Raw genomic sequence first — 23,370 nt, forward strand, 5'->3', positions numbered from 1 at the left:
GGGATCAGGAATTTCCTCCCTGAGCAGGAGCAGCTGCCGGATCTGAACATCCAGAACCCAAGCGGTGCCCGAGGCTCAGCCCCAGACCAGCCCCGCAGAGCCATCAAATCCCACATCCCTTTTACCTTCTCAGGGAATGATGCTCCCAAATCCCTCCCTGCGGGAGCAGCTGACGGGCACCCCCGGCTCCCACTGAGCGCTGCGAGCCGGGGCCGTGCCCGGCCCTGGCAGAGATTTGGAGGCTGGCAGCCAATGGCAGCGGGGCTGGCACAGCGAGGGATGCTCCCAGAGCCTCTCTCCTCCCTCCTCCAGACCCCCCTCGCCGCCCTCTCACACAAAAGCAGGGAATTAGCTGATTTAGAGGAGCGCAGGCTTCGCCAGCTGCGGCGGAAAATCATAATAAAATACCTCGGAAGGGAGGGGAAGCGGCGGCGGCCATGGAGGAACACAAATAAACGCCCTCCATCCATCCATCCATCCATCCTTTGCCAAGGAAAGCGCAAAGCAGCGGCTGCTGCGGGAAATCCGGCCTGGATGAATCCGCACGCTCCTCCAGCCGCATCCCGAGCCGGGGGCTGCACCTGCTGAGCCGGAGCCATCGGCAGGAGGAATGCCGGGCTGCGAGAGGGGCAGCAGCGCCTTTGTTCCCCGCTGAGCACCGGCAGCGGTGAGTGTGCCTGGCGGGGTTTGCTCGGCTGCCTCCTCCTCCTCCTCCTTCTCCTTTTCTCCTTCTCCTCCTCCTCTCCCTCCATGATGCCTCCGGGGCCGGCAGGGAGCAGCTGCCAGAGGAGGGGAGGGGGAGGAAGGTGGGATTTTCCAGAGCCTTGAGGTGTCTGGAGTAGGGAAGGCAGGAATGGAGGCAGGTGGGGCTGGGGCTATCCGGGAATGCCAATCCTGGGAATGCCAATCCTGGGAATGCCAATCCTGGGAATGCCAATCCCGGAATGCCAATCCCAGGAATGCCAGTCCCGGAATGCCAATCCCAGAATGCCAATCCCGGGAATGCCAGTCCCGGAATGCCAATCCCGGAATTCCAATCCCAGGAATGCCAATCCCGGAATGCCAATCCCGGAATGCCAATCCCGGAATGCCAATCCCAGGAATGCCAGTCCCGGAATGCCAATCCCGGAATTCCAATCCCAGGAATGCCAATCCCGGAATGCCAATCCCGGAATGCCAATCCCGGAATTCCAATCCCGGAATGCCAATCCCGGAATGCCAATCCCAGGAATGCCAATCCTGGGAATGCCAATCCCGGAATGCCAGTCCCGGAATGCCAATCCCGGAATGCCAATCCCGGGAATGCCAATCCCGGAATGCCAATCCCGGAATGCCAATCCCAGGAATGCCAATCCCGGAATGCCAATCCCGGAATGCCAGTCCCGGGATGCCAATCCCAGGAATGCCAATCCCGGAATGCCAATCCCGGAATGCCAGTCCCGGGATGAATGGCAGCAGGGAGGGATCCCTGCAGTGCTGGCAGCTCTGCTGATCCCAGAGCCTGGAATACAGAGGGAGGCTGGATTGATTTGGGCCTCTACAGAGGTTCATCCCTTTGAAGGAAATCCACCCGGATTTATCTCCTGCAGAGCGTTCCCGGCCTCCAAAGGCAGCAGGAAAAGCCCTGGGAAGAGCTGCACAGCCACGGGCAGTGCTCAGGGCTGATCTCCTGCACTGGGGACGGACAGAGCAGCCCCAGGAACCACCCCAGACCCCTCATCCTGAAAAAAACCCCAATTCCTGAGTGTTCCTCCCCAGCCAGTCCCCAGTGTGAGGGCACAGCTCGGGGGGAGCTCTGCAGTGGCTGAGGCTGGGCCCAGCTCAGGAGCTGATCCCACCTGAGCAGGTTCCGGAGCACATCGGGCATGGCCTTGTTCCCTCGGGGCAGGATCCCGCTGGGAATGAGGTTTCTGCTCCCCCTGACCAGCCAGGATTGGTTCTGAATGCTGAGCTGGGCTTTGCTGGGAGCTGCAGGCCCAAGGAATTTGGTGCAAAGGTTTGGATTTCTCGGTCTGGCAGCAGGAACCTTCCAGTGAAGCAAAAAAAAATAAAATATATATTTATAGATATGGTTCTAAGGAACCCTGGGGCTCAGTGTGGGTGAAATCCAGGATTGCTGGATCTGAACTTGTTCCCAAAGTGCAGGAGAGAGGACAGGCTGGGAACACACCCCGAGCTGAGCTGCCCCGGGGTTTTGGAGTCTGGTTTGGAGCAAGGCAGGAATGTGAATCCCCAGGGGTGGGAAGGACATCCCTGTGAGGCCTCCCCATGTCCCGATGGAGCAGGGACACGCAGCAGGCTCAGGGATCTCTCTGCCAGGACAGCCAGGGCTGGAAACTTCCATCCAATCCAGAAATGTGGGATCTGGGAATGTCCCAGGGAGGAGCTCGCCCCTCTCAGCCACATCTCCCTGCCCTGGGCAGAGAGGGATTTATGGGATTGGGATTGAAGGAGAAGCAAGAAGGGGAAGTGTGTGGGTATCAGTGCTGCTCCCAGGGAGATGAGCTGGGATCTGAACAATCCCAGGACCAACCTCACCTCCTCCTCCTGCTCCAAAACGTGTCAGGTAGCCCCAGAACCCTGAGTTTCGCTGTTTTATCCACACAAGCAGCCCTCACACTGCTCTTCCACGGAGCAGTGGCTGCTCCCAGCTCGGGATGCTCCGTGCCAACCTCTCTGCCTCCCCTTTCCAGCCTGAGCCCTTCCTGCTGGGATCTGCTGGCTCCAGCCCTCCCTGGGAGCCATGGGAACCACGGAGGCCACGCTGCGGATGGAGAACGTGGATGTGAAGGAGGAATGGCAAGACGAGGACTTCCCCAGGTGTGTTCTCTGAAAAACAGAAACAAAAACAGGAGAATTTTATTTTTTTTCCTGTGAGAAACCATCAGGGCGTGGAGTGGGAGGGTCCTGCCCACGGCTTCAGAGGCACCAGGAGCCTGAACTCCAACAGGAGCTGAGAATTTCTGAAGCTGCTCTGATTTTGGGATGCTTTTGGCAGCCCTGTGTGGGCAGGGGAAGGAGCTGGGTGTGGAGCACAGGGAGGTTGGGGTGGATAGAGGGATCCACAGAGGGATGGAGGGTGAATGGATGCATATGGGAGTGGATTTCTGGATTTATGGATTCATGGACTCCTTCCCAGGCTCTGAATCAGGCAAAGTCTTCCCAAGCCAGGAATTTGCCATTGGGATGCAGTGAATCCCGATGGGTGCCATCCTTGGGAAAGGAGGTGTGGGGGTGACAGGAGGTGCCAAAGTGGCACATTCCACCTTCAGAGCCACTCCAGCAGCTGCCCAGAGGTGCCAAAACCCACCCCCAGGTGCTCTGAACCCCCATTCCCACCCCCATTCCTGGCCCCAGAGCTCCCAGCCCCAGGGCGGGTGCGGATTCTCCCTCTCTGGAGCCATTCCCAGCCCCCCTGGACACATTCCTGCTCCAGGTGACCCTGCCTGGGCCCTGGGATGGTCCTGGGGGATCTCCAGGGCTCCCTTTGGGGGGGATCTGGCTCTGAGCCCTGCTGGGCACCCGGGGCCAGCCCCAGGCCCTGCTGCAGCTGCAGCCCCAGAGAAAGGGGCTCCTGTTCCCCCGGGATGAGCCTGGCTCTGTTCATCCCAGCTCCAGCTGCATCCCTGTGTGAGCCCCTCTGTGCTGCATCCCACAGGACGCTGTTTGTCCTTCCGCTGCCTCCCGGGGGGCCCCGGCCTTCCCAGGGTGGATTTTCTTTCCCTCTGGGAGCAGAGCTGCTGGATCTCTGCCAGAATCGGGCTCCCCCCTGGTTTTTAATGGAGTGAAAGGAGAGAGAAGTGTGGGGATGGATGGATGATGGATGATGGATGATGGATGGATGATGGATGATGGATGGATGATGGATGGATGATGGATGGATGGATGATGGATGGATGATGGATGATGGATGATGGATGATGGATGGATGGATGGATGGATGGATGATGGATGGATGATGGATGGATGATGGATGGATGGATGGATGGATGGATGGATGGATGGATGGATGGATGATGGATGGATGATGGATGGATGATGGATGGATGGATGGAGGATGGAGGGATGGATGGATGATGGATGGATGGATGGATGGATGATGGATGATGGATGGATGGATGGATGGATGGATGATGGATGATGGATGGATGGATGGATGGATGGATGATGGATGATGGATGGATGGATGGATGATGGATGGATGATGGATGGATGATGGATGGATGATGGATGATGGAGGATGGATGGATGATGGATGGATGGATGATGGATGGATGGATGGATGGATGGGAATCATGGAATGGTTTGGGTTGGAAGTGACCTTAAAACTCATCTCCCTCCCAAGGGTGGGGACTCCTTCCACCAGACCAGGCTGCTCAGAGCATACAGACAGGAGATCAAGGTGTAGAAAGGAAAATTTTGTCCCAGAGCTCCCTAAAAAACCTGGGATAAATCTCCAGGACACCTCAGCTCCAACCTGAGCTCTGTCCCACCCTGCCCATGCCAGCAGCAAACCCCACCAAACCTTCCAGGGAAATCTCTCCTGGAAAGGCCCCAGCACCACCAAACCCGGGACAACGCCTCGGGAATGAAAGCTGGGAAGAGGCAAAGGGATGTGAGCAGGGCCGGGATGAGCCCGGAGCCCTCAGGACGAGCTCCGCAGCCTCCTCCAGAGGGATTCGAGCAGGAATGATGCGAGACAGAGCCCAAACAGCCCCCGGGCAAAGCAGGGAAGGCCAGCTGGGTTCTACTCGCAATAAAAATAAATAAATTGTCCTTTTCCAGCCGCTTCCCCGCTGGAAGCGTTGGAATAATAGGGCAGAAGCTGCTGCATGTGGGACAGCGGCTCTCCAGCAGCTGATTTGCTGCAGAGCTATTTTTGCCTGCCTGCCATTAGCCAATCTTGCCCCGAAAAGCAGGGGGAAAAAAAAAGAAAAAAAAAAGAAAAGCCACATCCTAGACAGAGATCTGGGCCGGGAAAACAGAACCCAGCCGCTCCTCGAGGCCACGGCGCGACATTCCCAGCATTTCCTGGGAAGCCGAAGGGCGGGAGCGGCTCCTGCCCGTGCGAGGAGGAGCCGGGGGAGCGGAGCGGGCGGATCCTCGCTGCTGCCGGGGTTTGATCTCCGGCCCGGCCCGGCCCGGCCCGGCCCGGGGCGGGGATGCCGTAACCGAGGCGCGGGCGGCGCGGAGCGGGAGCATGCTCATTCCTGCATCCATCGCTGCATCCGTTCCTGCATCCATCGTTGCATCCATCACTGCATCCCGCCTTGCATCCATCGCTGCATCCGTTCCTGAATCCATCCCTGCATCCATCCCTGCATCCGTTCCTGCATCCATCCCTGAATCCATCCCTGCATCTGTTCCTGCATCCATCCCTGCATCCATCCCCGCATCCATCCCCGCATCCCGCCCCTCATCCCGCCGTTCTCGCTCCCTCCCCGCGAGCACCGGGCACCGGGGACGGGCACGGAGCAGAGCGGAGCCCCCCGAGCCTCGGGCAAAGCCCCGCGCCCCCCGAATTTGTCATCCGGGGCCGAGCGCGCTGGGCCGGGAGGATTTCCGCGGGAGGCGGTGACTGCAGCAGCCTCGGGGAAGGTAAGGAAGGCTTTTCCTTCCCCTCGGCCCGTCCCGAGGCGGATCCCGGGATGAGGCAGCAGCTGCCGCACGTACTCAGCAGCGGCTGCCCCGCTCCCCTCCCCTTTCTGTGGCACCGAATCCTGCCAGGCGCGGCTCCCGGACGGACAAACAGCCGCACCTCGCTGGGACAGGAGCAGCTGGAGGGGACCGGAGTGTCCGGGCAGCCCCCGAGGTCCCCGGGGTGCCTTTGGTGGGCTCCTCGTCTCTCATAAATATACAAGGCCCAGCAGCAGAGGATTATCCCTTAATCTACATATTTATAGGGTTTAATTTGGCCGCTGGCCCCGGCGTCATGGCAGCGGGAAGAGGAGCAGGGCAGAGCTGGGTTGGATCCTGTCCCCGTTGTCACCTCCCCTCCTGTGTGGCCGTCAGGAGCTGGACAGCGACCTCTGCACAGCCCCGTGCTCATCCCTGAAATCCCCGCGTTTCTCCCTGCTCCCAGCAGCAGGATTTACAGCTCCTGGGCACGAGGTGTCCTAAACACAGACCTGCCTTCAATGTGAACTTGTGGAGCTGGCGGGGTTTGGTCAAGAAATGTCAAAGGCAGAGAATTCCAGGGGACGGGAGTGGAGTCCCAGCTCCAGCGAAAGGGAAAAGCAGCCGGGAATGGCCGGGGTGGGCAGCGGAGAGCGAGGCTCAGCCACAGCAAAGGTTCCTGGCCACAGCCCGGATCCACATTCCCACACAGCAGCTCCCAAAGGGCGCCAGCCAAGCCCTGTGGATTGATTTTAGCAAGGAAAACTTTTAAATGCATCGATGCCTCCAGCTGCAGGGGCCGTGATTTGAACCAGGAGCCGAGCACGAGAGGCTGCAAATCCCAGGAAAAGAGGGGTGGGATGGCCTCTGGCTCCAAAATAGGGGCTGGATGCTTGGAATTCAAACCTCAGCAGGGGCTGGGGGTCACCCCGTGGGGGCTGAGGTGACAATTTGGGGTTCCCAAGCAGATCCAGCACCGAGGAGAAGCTGCTTCCCGGGAAAGGTGGTTGTGGCCGGCCTTTGGATAAAGCTGAGATGGATTGGGATCAAAGCATCCCTCCCTGTGGGCTGTGGCCAGGGAACAGGGACAGAGCACGGAGCACAGAAGGGGCTCCCTGGTGCCCTAACGAGGAGCCCCAGGAGTTCCTAGAGAAAAAATGAGGATAAGAAAGAGAAGGAGAATGTTGCCAAGGTGGTCTGGGGTGAGGGTTTGCTCCCTGGCTGGATTTTTCATCCCTTGGGATGGTTTGGAGGTGAGAGGGGATTTCACAGCACTCCAGGAGGGAAGCACAGATCCTGGGCTGCTCCTGAATTCCCTGAGGGAACCCCTGAGGATGAGCTGGCTGGGAAAAGGGAAGGGGCAGAGCACAGTGTGTTTTCCCCACTCTCGGAATGCCTTTTCCCTAAGCATCCCCTGCTCCCTGCTGTGTTTCTCCCTCGTGTCCTGCAGGCCTCTCCCAGAAGAGACGGGGATGGAGTCACTGGGAAGCCCCACGGAAGACGAGACCACGTCCTGTAAGTACCAACCCCCTCCAGAGCCGAGGAAACTGAGGCAGGGAGAAAGCCTTGGGCTCTCCACTAAAAAAATCCTTCTGTGGGAGAGGAAACCAGCGGGGATTTGAAGTGGTTCATCTTTCCTGGGCTCTCAGGGGTGTGGGCACTTCCATCCCAGTGCCCCCCAGTCCTGAGGGCTCCAGAGCCGTGTTCCATCACGGAATGCTCCGTGGGGATGTTTTGCTCCGAGGATCCAGCAGCAGGACACCCTGTCAGCTGTTTTCCTTTTAACTCCAGCTCCTCCCAACACTCTGAACTTTAACGGGGCCCATCGGAAGCGGAAGACACTTGTTGCACCTGAAATCAACATTTCCCTGGACCAGAGCGAGGGCTCCATCCTCTCTGACGATTTCCTGGACACACCAGATGACCTGGACATCAATGTGGATGATATCGAAACTCCTGATGAGACAGATTCCCTTGAATTCCTGGGCAATGGGAACGAACTGGAATGGGAAGGTAAAAGGCTGGTTCTGGGTGAACGTTTCCAGGGGTTGGGGTGGTTTTTAGCCTCATTTTAAAGACTTCTGACAGCAGCTGAGGACTGATAAGCAGAGGGAGATTTCAAAGTCATTTCTATAATATTTGGGCAAGATTTAAAGCCCATAAACTCACAGAGATCAAGGTTGGAGCTGAAACGTGATCAGAGCATCGTCCCTGGGGTTACAAAAGCCCTCCCCACGTTCTCTTCAAGGCAGAACTCTTTGTCCCTTTCCCAGATGACACCCCCGTGGCCACGGCCAAGAACATGCCCGGGGACAGCGCAGACCTGTTTGGGGACGGGGGGACAGAGGATGGCAGTGCCACCAACGGCCGGCTCTGGAGAACCGTCATCATCGGCGAGCAGGAGCACAGGATCGACCTCCAGATGATCAAACCCTACATGAGAGTGGTGACGCACGGAGGTGAGCTCGGGGTGGCCACAGCCTGGCTCCCTGGGTGGCTGTGTCCCTCTGTGTCGTGCTGGAGGGGACACCAAGGCTGGCTGGGCCCTGTCTGGGGGGAGAATCTCTGGGTTTTTGGTACCTCTGCGTGGCAGAGAAGCCACAAAAGTGCTGAGATGGTGCTAAAAATATTTAGTGATTGTAGAATCGACATCTGGAGGGAGAAGAGCAGTCCCTGACACGCTCCAGGGTCCACAAGTGTGCAGTCAGATCTATTTCCCAAATCAAAGCAAAGCCAAGGAACCACCCGGCTTTAAAACCCCCAAACTCCTTCTCTGAACCCCAAATCCACATTACAGCCAAAACCAGCAGGAGATCTCACCATTAAAGGGGTCTGAAGAGAGAAACGCTCACCTGGTGCTGAGCAGGGACACAAAAACCACCTCAGGAGCAAATTTCAGCGCCGTTTCTCCCTCAGCTTTCCCTGGAAAGTGTCACCTGTGTTTCTTTGCCAGGATACTACGGGGAAGGTCTCAACGCCATCATCGTCTTTGCCGCCTGCTACCTCCCGGACAGCAACCTGGCAGATTATCACTACATCATGGAAAACCTCTTCCTGTGAGTGCCTGCGGAGCTCTGGGAGGGACAGGAGGGTGAGGCAAGCAGCACAACAGCTTCCCTGTGTCCGTGGCATCCGGAATCTCAGCTGGGATGGGTCTGGATCCAAGCCCAGCGCTGCCAGGGGGCAGCTGCAGGCTGGAGCGAACGGCACGGGTTGGACAGCGGCCCCAGCTCCGGGTCCAACAAGCCCAACCATTCAAACATTCCAGTTAATTATTCCTGGGATGGACTGGCACCCAGGCTGGAGCGTGCTGGGATCGCTGCCCAGCGGGGAGATGCTGCTGCTGGGCACGGAGAGGAGCTGGGGTGTGCAGCAGGGCACAAACTGCTGATCCCTGAGGGACACCCCGGGAGACCAAACCTCTCCCAAGACCTGCAAAGAAAGGCTCTGGAGCTGCTCCAGGGGGACACAGGGTGGGGCAGATCTAAGAGATGTTCTCTGAGTCTCACTTGGGTCCCTTTTGGTCACCCCCTGCCAGGTACGTGATCAGCAGCCTGGAGCTGCTGGTGGCCGAGGACTACATGATCGTGTACCTGAACGGGGCCACGCCCCGCAGGAGGATGCCAGGCCTGGGCTGGCTGAAGAAATGCTACCAGATGATTGACAGAAGGTGAGAATCCCACTGCTGGGGCCTCCTCATCAGCCCCAGGCCTCTGCCCATCCTAGAATTCAAAGGACAATCAGATGCTGTTCTTCAACAGGAATGAGTCTGAGCCAGTCCCGCTTTCCTTACACCAACCAGAATGGACCTCAAAAATCTTCTTGTTCCACTCCCCTGCCGTGGGCAGGGACACCTTCCACTATCCCAGCTTGCTCCAAGCCCTGTCCAGCCTGGCCTTGGAGTATTTTGGTTTATTTTTATTTATATTTTATACTTTGTATTTTATTTTTTAAATTTATTTTGGATATAATGATATATATAGCGCTCCCATATCCTGCTGAGCTGGGATGAGCTTCCCAAGGGGTTTTACCTGAGGCTGGTCAGCATCACAGCTCCTGTTAGAACCCAGCACAGCCCAGGGGAGTTTAGGGAAGGTCCTTGGAACGTGACGCTCTGTCCCTTGCCCTGTCCCCAGGCTGCGGAAGAACCTCAAGGCCCTGATCATCGTGCACCCGTCGTGGTTCATCCGGACCGTGCTGGCCATCTCCAGACCCTTCATCAGGTGAGCACAACGTCCCCAACTCACTGGGGTTTGGAATCACAGGGTCACGGGATATCCTCAGTTTGGAGGGATCCACAGGGATCGTCCAGCCCTGCACTGACACCCCAACAATCCCTCCCTGCCCCAGAGTCCAAGGGCTCCTGGAGCTCTGGCAGGGTTGGGAATGTGCCCATTCCCTGGGGAGCCTGGGCACTGCCCAGCACCCGATTTCCATCCCAAATCCCTGGCACAGCCCCAGTTGGCCCCTGGGGTTTCATCTCACAAACCAGATTTTGTCAGACCTTAGCCAGGGGTGAGCAAGGGGAAGCTGTCACTCGTCCTGCATCGCTCAGACACTTCCAGTGACACCTCCAGAGGTGTTTCTAGGAGCCACTGGGGTGGCACTGCTCCTCTCTCTCTCTCTCTGCCAGTGTGAAGTTTATCAATAAGATCCAGTATGTCCACAGCCTGGAGGAACTGGAGCAGCTCATCCCCATGGAGCACGTGCAGATCCCGGACTGCGTCCTCCAGTGAGTGCCACAGGGACCCTGGGGCTCTGGGGAGGGGCAGCACAGAGCTGGGGCTGGGCCAAAATCCATGGATTGGGAAGGCAGAGCCCAGGGCAAAGCCGGTGCCAGCCAGACTGCGGCAGCTTGGAGCTCCTGGCACCCTCAGAGCCAGCACTGAACGTGACCAAAAGTGAGCAGCAGCGTTTAAAGGAGGTTTTGTCTTTGTTGCAGGTATGAAGAAGAGAGGATCAAGGCCAGAAAAGAAAGGTAAGATGAATTTGGGGAGGGATGGGATGAACAGTGGCTGTTCCCCATCCATCACCCCAGAAAGGCTCTGGAGTCTCCCTCCTTCCCACGGGGGGACGGATTCCCGATGGGATTTGTCTTTACAGGGCAGAGGAGAAGCAAGACATGGCTGAGAGGGAAAGGTAAGGACTCTGATTTATCCTTCCCTCCAGCAATCTTTGGGGATGAGTACAGCCCCACGGCTTGGTAGCACCCCTGGGACCCAACAGGGCATTCCCAGAGTGTTCAGGAGCTGATAAAGGTTGGAACTGTAGGGAAGGGAAGTTCTGGAGGGGTTTGGAAGACAAGACCCTTTGCCAGGATAACTGGTTTTGGCCCTGATCAGAGTGAAACAGCCTCTCATCCCAATTCCTGAGGGGGAACAGGGAAACATCCACTGGATGAGGCTGAATTTATTCCAAGAACTAGCCAGGAGCTCAGGGCAGAGAGGGGGGATTGGTTTGTGCTGCAGATTCCCTTATTTTGTCCTCTCTTTGCAGCAGGCCCGTGCCCCCAGCAGAGGATCAGGAAACCAGGTTTGAGCTGTTTGTGTGTCTGGGACACATCCCCTGGCATTTGTGATCCATGACCAGGAAAGCCAAGCCTGGCTTAGGCCCAGGATCCCCCAGCCTGGTGTCACCCAGGGCTTTGTCCCCTCCGCCCATGAAACCATGACTGGCACCATCTGTGTCCCCAACACACTTTTGTGAACGATTTCACCCAAATCACTCATTTTTTTTGTTGATGTGGTGGCAATAATAGCATTTCCTACCTCAGTTTGCTGCCTGGAAACCCCTCCTGTCTCTCTTTTTCTGCCCAGCATGTCCTGAGTGGGAGCAGCACCGAGGAATAGAGCAGGAGAAGGAGCAGCCTGGCAGTCACCCACCTCAACGACCTCTGGGGACAAGACCTTGCCACCACCTTCTTCCAAGCCCTGTAAATCCTGGAGCCTGCCTCCTCTGCCTCCAAGATGCAAAGTCCTTTAACCTTTTGGGAATCACTATCCTTTAGGAAAAAAAAAAAGAACAAAAACCAAATGAACCCCCCCCAGATAACGAAGCAAAAACAGCACTTTTCAGGACAGGTTCTGGCGTGTTTCAGGAATGGTCTGTGGAGAGCACTGGCACAGTGAAAATACTCGCTGTGTATCCTTGTAGTAAGTCAAGAGCATCCTCCAGTCCATGAATCCCCAGCCCAGAAAGAGAATTTATTTTTGGTTTAAATTATAAACCCTTTCCCTGCACTCGCTGCTGGCCAGCGCGGAGCCCTTTTGCGTTTTCCAGGACATCCCAAAAGCTGCCACCCCCGGGAATAACAACCACGGGCAACGGAAAGAGCTTTTCCCTCATTTTCACAGCCAGAATTCCTGAAGATCCCGAGTGCCCACGGCCTCGGCAGCACTGCCAGCTTCCATCATTGCCGCTTCCTCCATAACTCATTCCCGTGAGGAAATCCCATGGCTTTTTCATGGTTTTTTTTCCTGGTTTGTCCCATCCCGGTGCGTGAGGCTCTGGAGGGATCCCACATGGATCATTTGGAATGGAAAATTCCACAGAACCCTGTCCTGGACGCACACACGCCAAAGGGTCTGGCTTTAGAAGGAGCCTTATGGAAGTTTTCCATGTCTGGACGTCGCGCCACTGGACAATCACTCGCTGCTGGTGCCTCCTACGAGCTGCTGAAACCTTGGAAGTTTCCCTCAGGAGAGCCTCATCCATCGGCATTCCTGCCTGGGAAATGCCCATGGAGAGCACAGGACACAGGGCCAGCTTCTGGAGCCGGGAAGTGCAGGTGCGACATCGGCTCTCGGAATTCGGATTTTGGACTCGTGAGGATTCTGTGAGCGAAGGAGAGGGGGAAAGAAATTAAGGAACAACGGTCTGGCCAAAATCCTTTGGAAACTCCTGATTCCAGAGCCAGCTTGCATGGCTCGGGCTGGATCCCTGGCAGTGCCCAAGGGATGGTGGAAGGGGTCCCTGCCCAGGGTGGGACTGGGTGGGATTGAAGTTCCAGATCATTCCAGGATTCCCTGATTCCATGGTCGGGTAAAGCCCCTCTCAAACACCCGCAGATGAAGAATTCCCTGCCCATCTCATCACTTCAAGGAGAATTCTGGCACAGCAGGATTTTTCCTGAAGGCAGGGGTGGCTCCTCTGGACACACAAAGCTGCTTTTCTCTTCCTTTCAGTGAACAAAATCACTCTGGATGAGATCCTTCTTTCCCTGGGTGCTCCAAGGAAGCACCAAAAGTTCCTTTTAACCTTAATTCTCATTTGAGATGTTCTCCTCAGCTGTGGATGGATCTCCTGCCCACACCTTGGCATGGAAAGCAGAGCACCAACCCAGAGGCTGAAGATGGAAAAAAAAATTCCACATTCCATCTGAAAAAAAAGCACTAAAAAAGTTCATTGTAACGCAAATACTGACAAAATATTCCAAGTTTATGGATTTAGAGAAGAATCATCAGCTTTCCACTGAGAGCGTGGCCCACGCTGGGCACTGCAAGGGAAGTTTGCAATTATACAACAAATAAAGTGGATAAAACGTTGAATGCTGGGTTCAAAATCCAACTCAAGAAAGCTTTTGTGCATCAAAAAACGTTCAAAAATACTGCTGTATCCATGGAAAATATGGATGTGGGAGATAAGGAATCCAAATCTCCTTTCACGTGGGGGCTCTGCATCCTCAGCAGTCTCCACACCAGAATGTGCTTTTTGGTTAATTCCTCCCCTAAAACACTTTGTCTGCACTTTCAGATAAAAAATATACAGATTAAGCAGATCTGACAACGAAAATTCACATTTTTCCAAGTAATTCCTTCAGAGCAAGGGAATTTCAGCTGGAAAAAGGACAGATCCCAATTTCCCTTCACGAGACAGAGGCAGGCAGTGGTTTCCATACAAAAGTCAATTTTTAACCTCTTGGAATTGATTTTTTTTTTGTTTGTTTCAAAAAGTGCACTTTGTGATGGAGCACTCCAAGTGGTGTGCACTGGATTTTAATTATTCACAGAGTTTTATGAGCGTGGAAGTTTTATGTTCCTGGATGGATGGATGGATGGATACATGGAAAATGTTTTTATGTCTTTTCAACACAGAGAAGAACCTGCAGCCCCACCAAGGAGAAATCAGAAATGCCAAAAGCGCATTTTATAGCAGCAAAATAAAAGAAAAAATTAATTAAGTTTTTTTCAACCAGTGATTTTAGGCGTTGATTGCAAAACAAAAAGCTACTTGGACAGAAACAGAAATAAAAAAACCATCCCTGTCCCAAAGGTGGAGCGACAAATCTCAGCTGGATGGGGAGAAATCTGCACTGCTGCTGGTAAAAGTGCATTTCCAGTGGAACTTTGACCAGTCTATAAATATATAAATATGTTTAAAGAATAAAATGAAATAAAACTTCATCCCTTTAGCAATACCGCTGGACTGCTCGGTGTCCCAGACGTGAGCAGGCCCCGTTCCCGCCGCACATCCCTGCAGGATCAAGATTTTCATTCATCAGTTCCCTGGGTTGTATTCGGCAGTTTCTGGTCTGATTTGACTTTTCCTGAGATTTTTCTTCCTGGTGAATCCACAGGAAGTCACATTTTAGCTGCAGAAAAGGTTTTTATTCCCACATTCACCGAAATCCTGGTGTTTTTACTCGTTGTGTGTTTAATGGCCGGGCCTCAATTCACTCCACATCAGCCTGAAAAATCCAATCTCTTCCTGTACAGTTGATTCCAGAACAGGAATTCCCTTCCTCTCTCTTTGAGGATTTATCCCAGGCCCTCCTCAGCTCCAGACAGCTCCAACTTTTCAGGTTTTTCACAGAGAATCTCCCAGATTTGGGACAGTCCGGTCATTTTTATTGTGGTTCACGAGGAGTCAAGCCTGGGATGCTGCCGGAGGTTCCACTGGAATAATTCATCTCATTTTTTTCTGTCCAGTGCTGTGAAAATGTGAGTGGATATTCAGAGCTTCCCTCATGGTAATTTTTCCATCTCTTTTTCCCCCCACAAAAAAACGTGCAGGAAAGGTTTTAAAGGCAACCAATCCTCTTTTTTAGAGGATTTCAAAAAACCCAGGAGTCGAGGAAAGGCTGGTGGTGATGAGCTGGGATTGGCCTGGAGCAGGAGAAAGGAGCAAAAAACTGGCTCCAAACACAAAAAGCACATTTTTCTCTTTTCTATCTCCTTCTTTCCTTCCGTCCTGGCAGCCAGAAACGCAGCAGGTTTTGGTGGAGTCCAGAACTCCCCACCACAATAAACCACAATCCCAGGGGTCTTTTTTTTTTTCTTGTTCCTTTCCAGCCCAACCCCACCTGTACAAACGTGTGAAATGTCATTTTTTTTCTGCAGTGGTTGTAATTAGGTGGTTTGTGCTAGCGGACTGTTCATCTGTATCCTGAGTTTTGCTTTGTATTATTCCATAAAATCTGTGGATATTCAATTAAAATGAGACTAATCCTTCAGCCAACCCTTCCTTCTGTTGGGACATTTTATTTAGGATTTGGCTTCATGTTGAAAATATGAGGAAAATTTTTTGTTTGGATGTCATTCCCTTGAAGAAAGGCCTCCCTGGAAATTCTGACACTGCAAAATTCCAAGTGTTTTTACTAAAATAACTCCTGTTCTGGAGGATTCTTTCCCAGTTTCCATCAGCTTTAGGAAAGAGCCCTGAAAAAAATTCCTTTCCTTGGGTTTCTATCAACCTGTACAGAACCCTGCTTGTCTCAAGTTGCTTAATCTCATATTATTTTTACATATATTTTTATAATCTCTGGAAATTGACTGGAAATTGAATTATGAACTCAAACACATGAGTAGTGACTTCCAAGAGGGATGGGTGGGATTTTGGGAAGGAATTCTCTGTGTAGAATTAAAAAAAAAAAGAAAAGAAGAAGCTTGGGTTTGCCTCCAGACAGAAAAATCTTTTCCAATTTCAATCTACCTTTAGCAGCTGAGTGAAAATCAGCATTTTGCCACCTCCTCTGTCACACGAGCTGGGAGCTGAGCTCCGTCCTCCCACGGGCTGCTCTTCCCTGACAGTGACTGCAGCTCCTGAGTGGGGAAATCTCCAAGAAAAGCTCGTTCCAGCATGAATATTCCGAGGGGTTTCCCTTCCTGGCTGATGTCCCAGACACAAATCAAAATTCCCAGCTCAAGATAATGAGGATTTCTCCTGAACTGTCAACCCCTACTTGAGGGGTGAGGTTGATCCTGCCTGGTTTTATCCATCTGAAAATGAGATGTGCATTTAAAGGAGTTCGGTTTCCCTCTGGATGAGGGAGGTGATTTCAAGGGATGATTTCACCTGCCTGGGGCTGAGTCCCTCTCTGGTGAGGTCTCCTCCCCACTGGGGGTAAATCAGTAAATATCAGTAAATACCCAGTTATCAGAATATAGATACATAAATAGCAGTAAATACCCACTCCCATCCTTTAGGATTCACTCACTGAACCACAGCTGAGGGCAGCAAAACAAAGTGATGATGTGAGAGGAAAAGAGAAGAAGGGCTGGGACATTCCCTCCTTTCCCAGAACACGCTTGGGTCGCTCACCTTGGCACCTTGGGTTAAATTCTGGGCCTGTTTGAGGCTTTTTGTTGACTCCACCTTTTGTTTAACAATCCCCAACAATCCCAGCCTGTCATGCTTTCCAAAAGCTCCTGGAGCTCGGGCAGCTTGGGAATGTCCCCGTTCCCTCAGGAGGGGGAAGAACCTTTCCCTGATTTCCATCCCAAATTCCCCTGGCACAGCTCCTGGTGAGGTCCCTCCTCACTTCCAGGACCCTTTTCCAGGTTGATCCCACTTCCCAAAGCAGTGTCTAGAACCCCCGAGTCCAGAACCCCTGAGTCTAGGGCCAAGTCCAGAACTGATTCTATGACCGAGGTTAGAACCCGAACTAGAACCACTCTAGAGCCTAGTCTAGAACCCGATCTAGAACCGAGTCTAGAACCCGATCTAGAACCGAGTCTAGAACCACTCTAGAACCGAGTCTAGAACCGCTCTAGAACCCAGTCTAGAACCGAGTCTAGAACCGAGTCTAGAACCGAGTCTAGAACCGAGTCTAGAACCGCTCTAAAACCCAGTCTAGAACCGAGTCTAGAGCCCAGTCTAGAACCTCTCTAGAACCCAGTCTGAAGCCGTGAGTCTATCACTTGCTCTAGCACCACGAGTCTAGAGCCACTAGCCTGCCCTTCCAGCTGGTTATCCTGGGTAAGGCCCCGCGCTTACACACGCTCGTTTTGCAATGGGACACGGCACTGAAGGATCCTCTCCTTATCATCGAGTGGATCTTCACACACAATCAGCCCACCAAAACTATCACGACTCCACAGGAAATCATGGCTGAACTCATTGAAAAAGCAGGAGCTCGTCTCTGCACTCTTGTGGGGTGTGAGTTCACGTGCATTTTCCTTCCATTGACAACTGGAGATTTGGAGCCTTTACTCCAAACCGAGAGCCTTCAGTTCGCTCTCGATAGCTATTCAGGCCGAATTTCTATACACCCACCTGGCCACAAATTGTTTAAAACCATGTTTCATTTGGTCCCCAAATTATTACAGATTATTACACTCAAGGCTCAGGGAAATCCCACAAGTCAGGAATGACTTGGAAGGACCTCAGGACACAGAAGTGGGAGTCTGATGTCCAAGTGGTCGAGGGATCACCATAGATTGCTGAATTAGCAGCCGTCGTCAGAGCTTTTGAGAAATTCCAAGAACCTTTCAATCTGGTGACCGATTCGGCTTATGTGGCTGGAACAGCTCTGAGAGCAGAACATGCATTTCTGAAAGAGGTCTCTAACCCAAATTTATACCAATTGCTTTCTGAATTAATATATTTCATCTCCCACAGAAAGCAACCATACTATATCATGCATGTGAGGTCACACACTGACCTCCCAATCCACGCTCGCATCCAGAAACTCCAACATGCGGTTCAGGAACTCAAGGCTGAAAAGGAGCCCCAATGGTTTGAGGACTTTTTGGGCAGCTGGGGACTCAAGGGATGGGTTGCTTCCATTCTAAAAAAAAACATTTTTTGGATTATTTTAATTATAATTATTTACTGTTTGTAAGAAGTTATTGACAAGGTCTCTGGGAGATGCCTTTTTATTAAATAAAAAAGGGGGAGTTGTGGAGGCTGGGGAACCAGCCAGTTCAGAAATCCTGGTTCTCCCCTGGAGAGCTTCTCCCTAGGCAAGACACTTTTATGTCGTGAAGAGAAGAAGTGTCATTCCCAGAGGCCCTAGAGTTGAACAGGTTAATTTGTTACACCCCATTGGTTTCCCTCCCTATCAATCCACCCCGATACATGTATCCCAGTTTCCCCCTCCCCTCTCCTTCCCTATAAATATCCCGGTTTTTCGCCTGTTAGGGGAGCTGCTGTCCCTGGCTCCCTTCACTATGGATGCTAGCTTTGGAACAGGCTGCAGAGAGCTGCAGAGACTGCAGGCCCATGGCCTCTCAGTCCTGCCTGAGAAGCTAGCCTGGGAATTCAAAGGAGGATTTCAAAACAATCCTCAGAGACAGAAAACAACTGCCAGGTGTTGTTTATCTGTCCTCTTGTTTACCTTGCAAGAGAGGGTCAGAGGGGTAGAGTGCCCCTGACCAATGATGGTGATGTAGCACTTTGCTAACCAATAAGAGTTTCTTTTCTGTACTTTCCACATATCTGTCTATAAGACAAGCTTGAAGCAATAAACTGAGAATTCTCCTGTTGAGACTCCCTTGAGAGTCCAGTGTTGTTCTTTATCGCCGTTCCCAATCAGAACGACATCTGGTGACCCTGACGTGATGTTAAACCGACCCCCGAAGTCCAGTAACCCGACGTGATGTGCAGGCGACCCTTCGAGGTCAGAAAGCAACTGACATAACTTCTGCTAATCCCCTGAGAGTAAGCAGCGAGCGGAAAAAAAACAGCCCTTCCCCCTAGAGGGGTAAGTGGAATTCTCCCGGGCTTTCCTAGAAGAAACTGGTTTTGAAAACCAACGGGATAGTGGAACCTGCCTGTGAGTGAGTTTAGAACAACCTATCTTAGTGAAGCAGAGCTCAAAATCCCGGGTCTGAGCCGATAGCGTGTGCATAATTGCATTCACAGAGCCGCCAAGATAAAGTCCTCATAATGAGGAACTGTACTTCAGCTGATGAACAGCTTGCCTACCTTGCATGGCAGGATGCCCTGCCCCGCATGAAACTCAGTGTTTCTGAAGATGCCATGCGTGCTTTATTTCAGTGAGTGAAAGAGCAAGATTTTGATATATCTATGAACAATGCCTTTGATCTCGAACTTTAGCTGTCGATAGAAGACCATTTATAATCAGAATTCATTAACAGAGATATCAGCGTGTGTAGCCTGGCAGCCACCTGAAGAGTGCTTTTTAAAGCGCTGAAACAGAGCCAGTCTGAAGACAGTAAAACCGAGATGAAAATCTTTAATGCCGAAAGTTCCTCCGTTGTACAAGATAAAGAACCAAGAGATAAAACCGTGGATGAACTGCATAGTACTTTTTCGGCTCTGCCCGGACCCTCGGAAGACTTTGGCGGCGAGCGGGAGCAATCTGCAGCCTGAAAATCTCCCTCTCCAGAGCAGTCTGAGCGCCCGCCATCCGCGGAGCTCGGCGCGTGGGCTTTGCCAGCAGAGGGGCCTCTCTTCAGTCCCCCCCGCGCCCGGCGCGCGGGCCGCCGCCGCCGAGGAGTCCGAGCATGGGTTCAAAACACCCTGGGCCGCCGCCGCCGAGGAGTCCGGGCGCGGCCCCGAAATGATGCGAGGCACCGCCGCCGAGGAGTCCGAGCGCAGCTCCGGAACACCACGGGCCGCCGCCGGGAGGCCCGGGCGGACAAACCCCCCCTGTACCAACGCGGCGGGGCGCGCGGCTCCCCCCGGCAGAGAAGCGGCGGGGGGAGGGAGAGCAACAACCTCGCTCCCCCTGCGCCTGCCCGCCGCCACCGGCCGCAGCCCGGCCGGCCACCGGCCGGCCGTGAGAACCCCGAAAAAGCCGAGCCCAAGCCCAGATCGGAGGCCGGGGCCAGGCCTGTGGCGGGCATCGCCCCCCCCGCGCGTTCGAAGCACCGGCGAGAAAGCGCAGGGGGGGGCCGGCGGCCTCGCTCACCCCGCGCATGCATAGGACGGCTTGCCCTTGCACTCCCCCCGCGCTCCAGCGGGGAGGCGCGGGGAGAGGAGAGCGAACCGTGCTCCGCACACATCTGAATTCTAGCAGCGACCCCCCCGCACCCATAAAGGTGGCGGGGGGAGAGAAAGACAACGGCGGGCCCCTCCGCCGAGACCTTCCGCACCGACCCGAGGAGATGCCTCAACGAGTTCGTCAACTCCAGCGGCCTGAGCCGCGCCAGCGTCCTGCAGTCCCTGCGGGACCCAAACTAACTCACTTTGTACCTTTTAAGTCTTGTGTTTACAGAGCTGACAACCAGCCGCGAGGAGATAATAACTTCGGGTTTCCTGAACCTCCTGAAATTCACGAACTACGGTTCTAACAACCAAGAATTTATAAATCCCTCAAAAACCCCCTCAATTATATTTAAAGAAAAAATAATAAAAAAAACAAACAAAAAACCCAAAAAAAAAACGGGATAAGAAGAGGGGATCAAAGCAGCATAAACTACATTGTGCATTGTTTTTATCACTTTGGTGTTCTTTCAAACTACTCTATTGACAAGTTAGACTGTCAATTCGAACAGACTAACAGTGTTTTGTATAGTGTGTGTATTAATTCACTGAATTAAAAATATTAGACTCAACCATCAAGTCCTTACAAGGAAAACAAATCTTAAACATCAAAACATAAGCCAAAATTCTAGATTAATTCTAGATCAACATCCATTCAAAGTTCTTGTAAAAAAACTTCTTGAGCTGTGTTTGTTCTCTATCCTACAAGGACCCAGTAGGATATAACAAACACTGCTTTTTATTTTTTCTAACAGAAAAGGTGAGTTATGGATGCTAGCTTTGGAACAGGCTGCAGAGAGCTGCAGAGACTGCAGGCCCATGGCCTCTCAGTCCTGCCTGAGAAGCTAGCCTGGGAATTCAAAGGAGGATTTCAAAACAATCCTCAGAGACAGAAAACAACTGCCAGGTGTTGTTTATCTGTCCTCTTGTTTACCTTGCAAGAGAGGGTCAGGGGGGTAGAGTGCCCCTGACCAATGATGGTAATGTAGCACTTTGCTAACCAATAAGAGTTTCTTTTCTGTACTTTCCACGTATCTGTCTATAAGACAAGCTTGAAGCAATAAACTGAGAATTCTCCTGTTGAGACTCCCTTGAGAGTCCAGTGTCGTTCTTTATCGCCGTTCCCAATCGGAACGACACTTCACTGAGGGCCCTGCTATAATAAAGGCCATTTCTCACTGGAATGCCATCCAGCTCTCTAATCTCTCTCTCCGTGTCGCCTGCACGCTGCTGCTGAGCTGAGATCACTCACCGGGCAGAGGATGTGCCTGTGCCCCTGGGCAGCCCTTTCCAGGACGGCTCCTTCAGGGTAGTCACGGCACCCCTGCCATCAACACCGCCACGGCAATTTTACACTGAGGAGAAATGAGCTTTTACACTGAGGAGAAAGGAGCTTTTTACAGAGAGGAAAAGGAACTTTTACACTGAGGAGAAAGGAGCTTTTACACTGAGGAAAAGGAACTTTTACACCAAGGAGAAGTGAGCTTTTACACCGAGGAGAAATGAGCTTATACACCGAGGAGAAAGGAGCTTTTACACCGAGGAGAAATGAGCTTTTACACTGAGGTGAAATGAGTTTTTAAATGAGCTTTTGCATCAAGGAGAAATGAGTTTTACACTGCCAGGAATGGGGTTTGCAGCTGGGAGCTTCAACAAAGCCCAACAGCAACAACAAACAGCCCCGTGTCCTTCAATCCTCCCGTTCCCAGAAGAAACAGAAGTGTTGACATTCCTTATGGAGATAGTGGGACACTGCTCTGGATTCCCTGATCCCAAACCATCCACCACAGTTACTGTCTGCTTCCAACACCAATCGTTCCTTGTTTCTTTTGATACAGCTTTGGCCAAATCCTCATTTGTTTCACCCTTTCCCAAGGGTAAAAACCCCACCTGTATCCCCGAGCCGCGTCCCTGCAGGCAAATCCAACTGGGCAGAATGCAAATTTCACTCCCTGGGATGGAATCTTCCAGAAATATTTGGATTAGCAGGTCTGCAGTGCAAAGAGAACTGGAGCAGAGGTGGCCGGGGTCGGTGTCCCCTCGGACCTTTGACACCATTTTGGAGCCTCTTGGTTTCTTTTTCCCTTCACATGAGGTCAAATGCAGTAAAATAATCCCTGGAGTTGGATTTCTTAACCCAGACAACTTCCTAGTTCAGGAATGGGTGAGAAAAGCAATAAAAGGCATAAAACTCTTGAGTAGGAGACAATTTGAGGACAATTTAGCAATTTTTCTTTACCTTTGTCAGTTGAGGGGTGATGTGGGGATACCCTGGAAGTGCCCAGCAGGGCTGGAAATTCAACTTCCCTGAGTTTGCTTGAGAATCCAAGTTCCAGATTTCTCTGGGATTATCATTTTACCCTGGAACTGATGGTGACAGTGCAAGGCGTGCCTCCAGGAAAAACCAAATTATTCATTAATATTCCCCCTAATAATAATAAAAGTCTAAAACCACGAGTCTGGAACCACAGAGCCTGGAACTCAATCTAGAACCGAGTCTAGAACCCGATCTAGAACCGAGTCTAGAACCGCTCTAGAACCGAGTCTAGAACCGCTCTAGAACCGAGTCTAGAACCGCTCTAGAACCCGATCTAGAACCGAGTCTAGAACCGCTCTAGAACCGAGTCTAGAACCCAGTCTAGAACCGGTCTAGAACCGAGGGTAGAGCCCGAACTAGGACCCACTCTAGAACCACTAGTCTAGAAGCCCCCGTTCTTTTTTCTCCTCTGTCTTTTCCTCGGCCCCAGCCCTGCCTTGTCCAAGCCCTCCGTGTGAACTCTCCCACGGGACCTCCAGCAGTCGGAATGTCACCCTGATGGTGGCAGCTCCTGGCTGGGAGCCACCAGGAGGAGGTTCCAGCCATTTAAACCTCACACTAATTAACTCTGCTATGCCACTGCCCTCATTTCCCTCGCTCTGAGCTGCTGCCCTCACCGAGGCTCGCAGCAAATTCTCCTCTCTGGATGGTTCTGCTTCCCTGTTCTCCTTCAAACACGGAGTCTTGGGAAGCTCCCCAGCCTTGGAGAACAACCCTGAGCCACCCAACTCCCCCAGAGTCCTGCAAAGAATAAATAACTCCAAATTTCAACATTCCCAAGTGAAAATGACTCCCATTTCTTGCCTCTGACGTCCCCTCCAAGCAGGCATAACCTTGGCATAACCTTGCTCATCCCATAAACAATGTCTTATGATTAGGGGAGGATTAAAATTCTGAATTAAAGCCGCAGAAGAAATGAGTCACTTTCTGCAGCAGAAAGGTCAGCGGGCACCCAGGAACTAAACAATCCCAGGGGAATAATGTCCCGATGGCTCCGTGAATATTAAACTGCCCCCTGCTAAATTTAGCTGAGTTTGAACAAAGAATATTTATATGAACTTTTAGTAAACATTAGTACTCTAAAAATAACATTTTGAGAGGGAACATTGCCTGTCTTTGATTCAGGCTCCCTGGTGAATGGCATTTGTATGAGTAAAGTGTCAGGCAGATAACGTATCTCTGCCATAAACAAGCCCCAAAAAAAGGAAGTTTCAGATGACCAACGCGCAGCTCGCCCAGAAACGGGGCTAAAAAAAGCCTTTCTGAAC

At 52.5% G+C, this 23,370-nt stretch overlaps 1 protein-coding gene and 1 long non-coding RNA gene across 4 annotated transcripts; one reads left to right on the forward strand and one right to left on the reverse strand.

The window, feature by feature from the left end:
- Window positions 1–15,072, forward strand: ATCAY (ATCAY kinesin light chain interacting caytaxin). 3 transcript variants are annotated; one of them, XM_023943045.2, is made up of 13 exons: window positions 1–667; window positions 2,694–2,820; window positions 7,067–7,131; window positions 7,408–7,629; window positions 7,890–8,075; window positions 8,570–8,672; window positions 9,155–9,286; window positions 9,753–9,839; window positions 10,250–10,348; window positions 10,559–10,594; window positions 10,720–10,755; window positions 11,113–11,148; window positions 11,433–15,072. In XM_023943045.2, the coding sequence occupies exons 2-13, from the start codon at window positions 2,744–2,746 to the stop codon at window positions 11,440–11,442; spliced, it is 1,089 nt and encodes a 362-aa protein (XP_023798813.1). In that variant the 5' UTR covers window positions 1–667; window positions 2,694–2,743; the 3' UTR covers window positions 11,443–15,072. The 3 variants fall into 3 exon arrangements, with proteins under 3 accessions (XP_023798813.1, XP_023798814.1, XP_023798815.1); XM_023943046.2 differs by having other exon boundaries at window positions 272–667; window positions 11,116–11,148; XM_023943047.2 differs by lacking the exons at window positions 1–667; window positions 2,694–2,820 and adding an exon at window positions 5,149–5,598.
- Window positions 15,073–19,016: 3,944 nt separating this feature from the next.
- LOC147649380 (uncharacterized) lies at window positions 19,017–22,177 on the reverse strand. The gene is made up of 2 exons (XR_015279164.1): window positions 22,025–22,177; window positions 19,017–21,934 (listed from the first exon to the last, which is right to left on the reverse strand). It is a non-coding gene; the product is annotated as an uncharacterized LOC147649380 (long non-coding RNA).
- Between the last annotated feature and the right edge of the window lie 1,193 nt (window positions 22,178–23,370).

This window comes from Cyanistes caeruleus, chromosome 25 (genome assembly GCF_971803275.1).
Source record: "Cyanistes caeruleus chromosome 25, bCyaCae1.hap1.1, whole genome shotgun sequence".
Classification (NCBI taxonomy): domain Eukaryota; kingdom Metazoa; phylum Chordata; class Aves; order Passeriformes; family Paridae; genus Cyanistes; species Cyanistes caeruleus.

Coding starts and splice junctions, on each gene's coding strand:
- ATCAY (XM_023943045.2), top strand. CDS start 2,744: ATGGGAACCACGGAGGCCACGCTGCGGATGGAGAACGTGGATGTGAAG. Junction 7,630..7,889: donor GAACGAACTGGAATGGGAAG/GTAAAAGGCTGG, acceptor TCCCTTTCCCAG/ATGACACCCCCGTGGCCACG. Junction 10,595..10,719: donor ATCAAGGCCAGAAAAGAAAG/GTAAGATGAATT, acceptor TTGTCTTTACAG/GGCAGAGGAGAAGCAAGACA.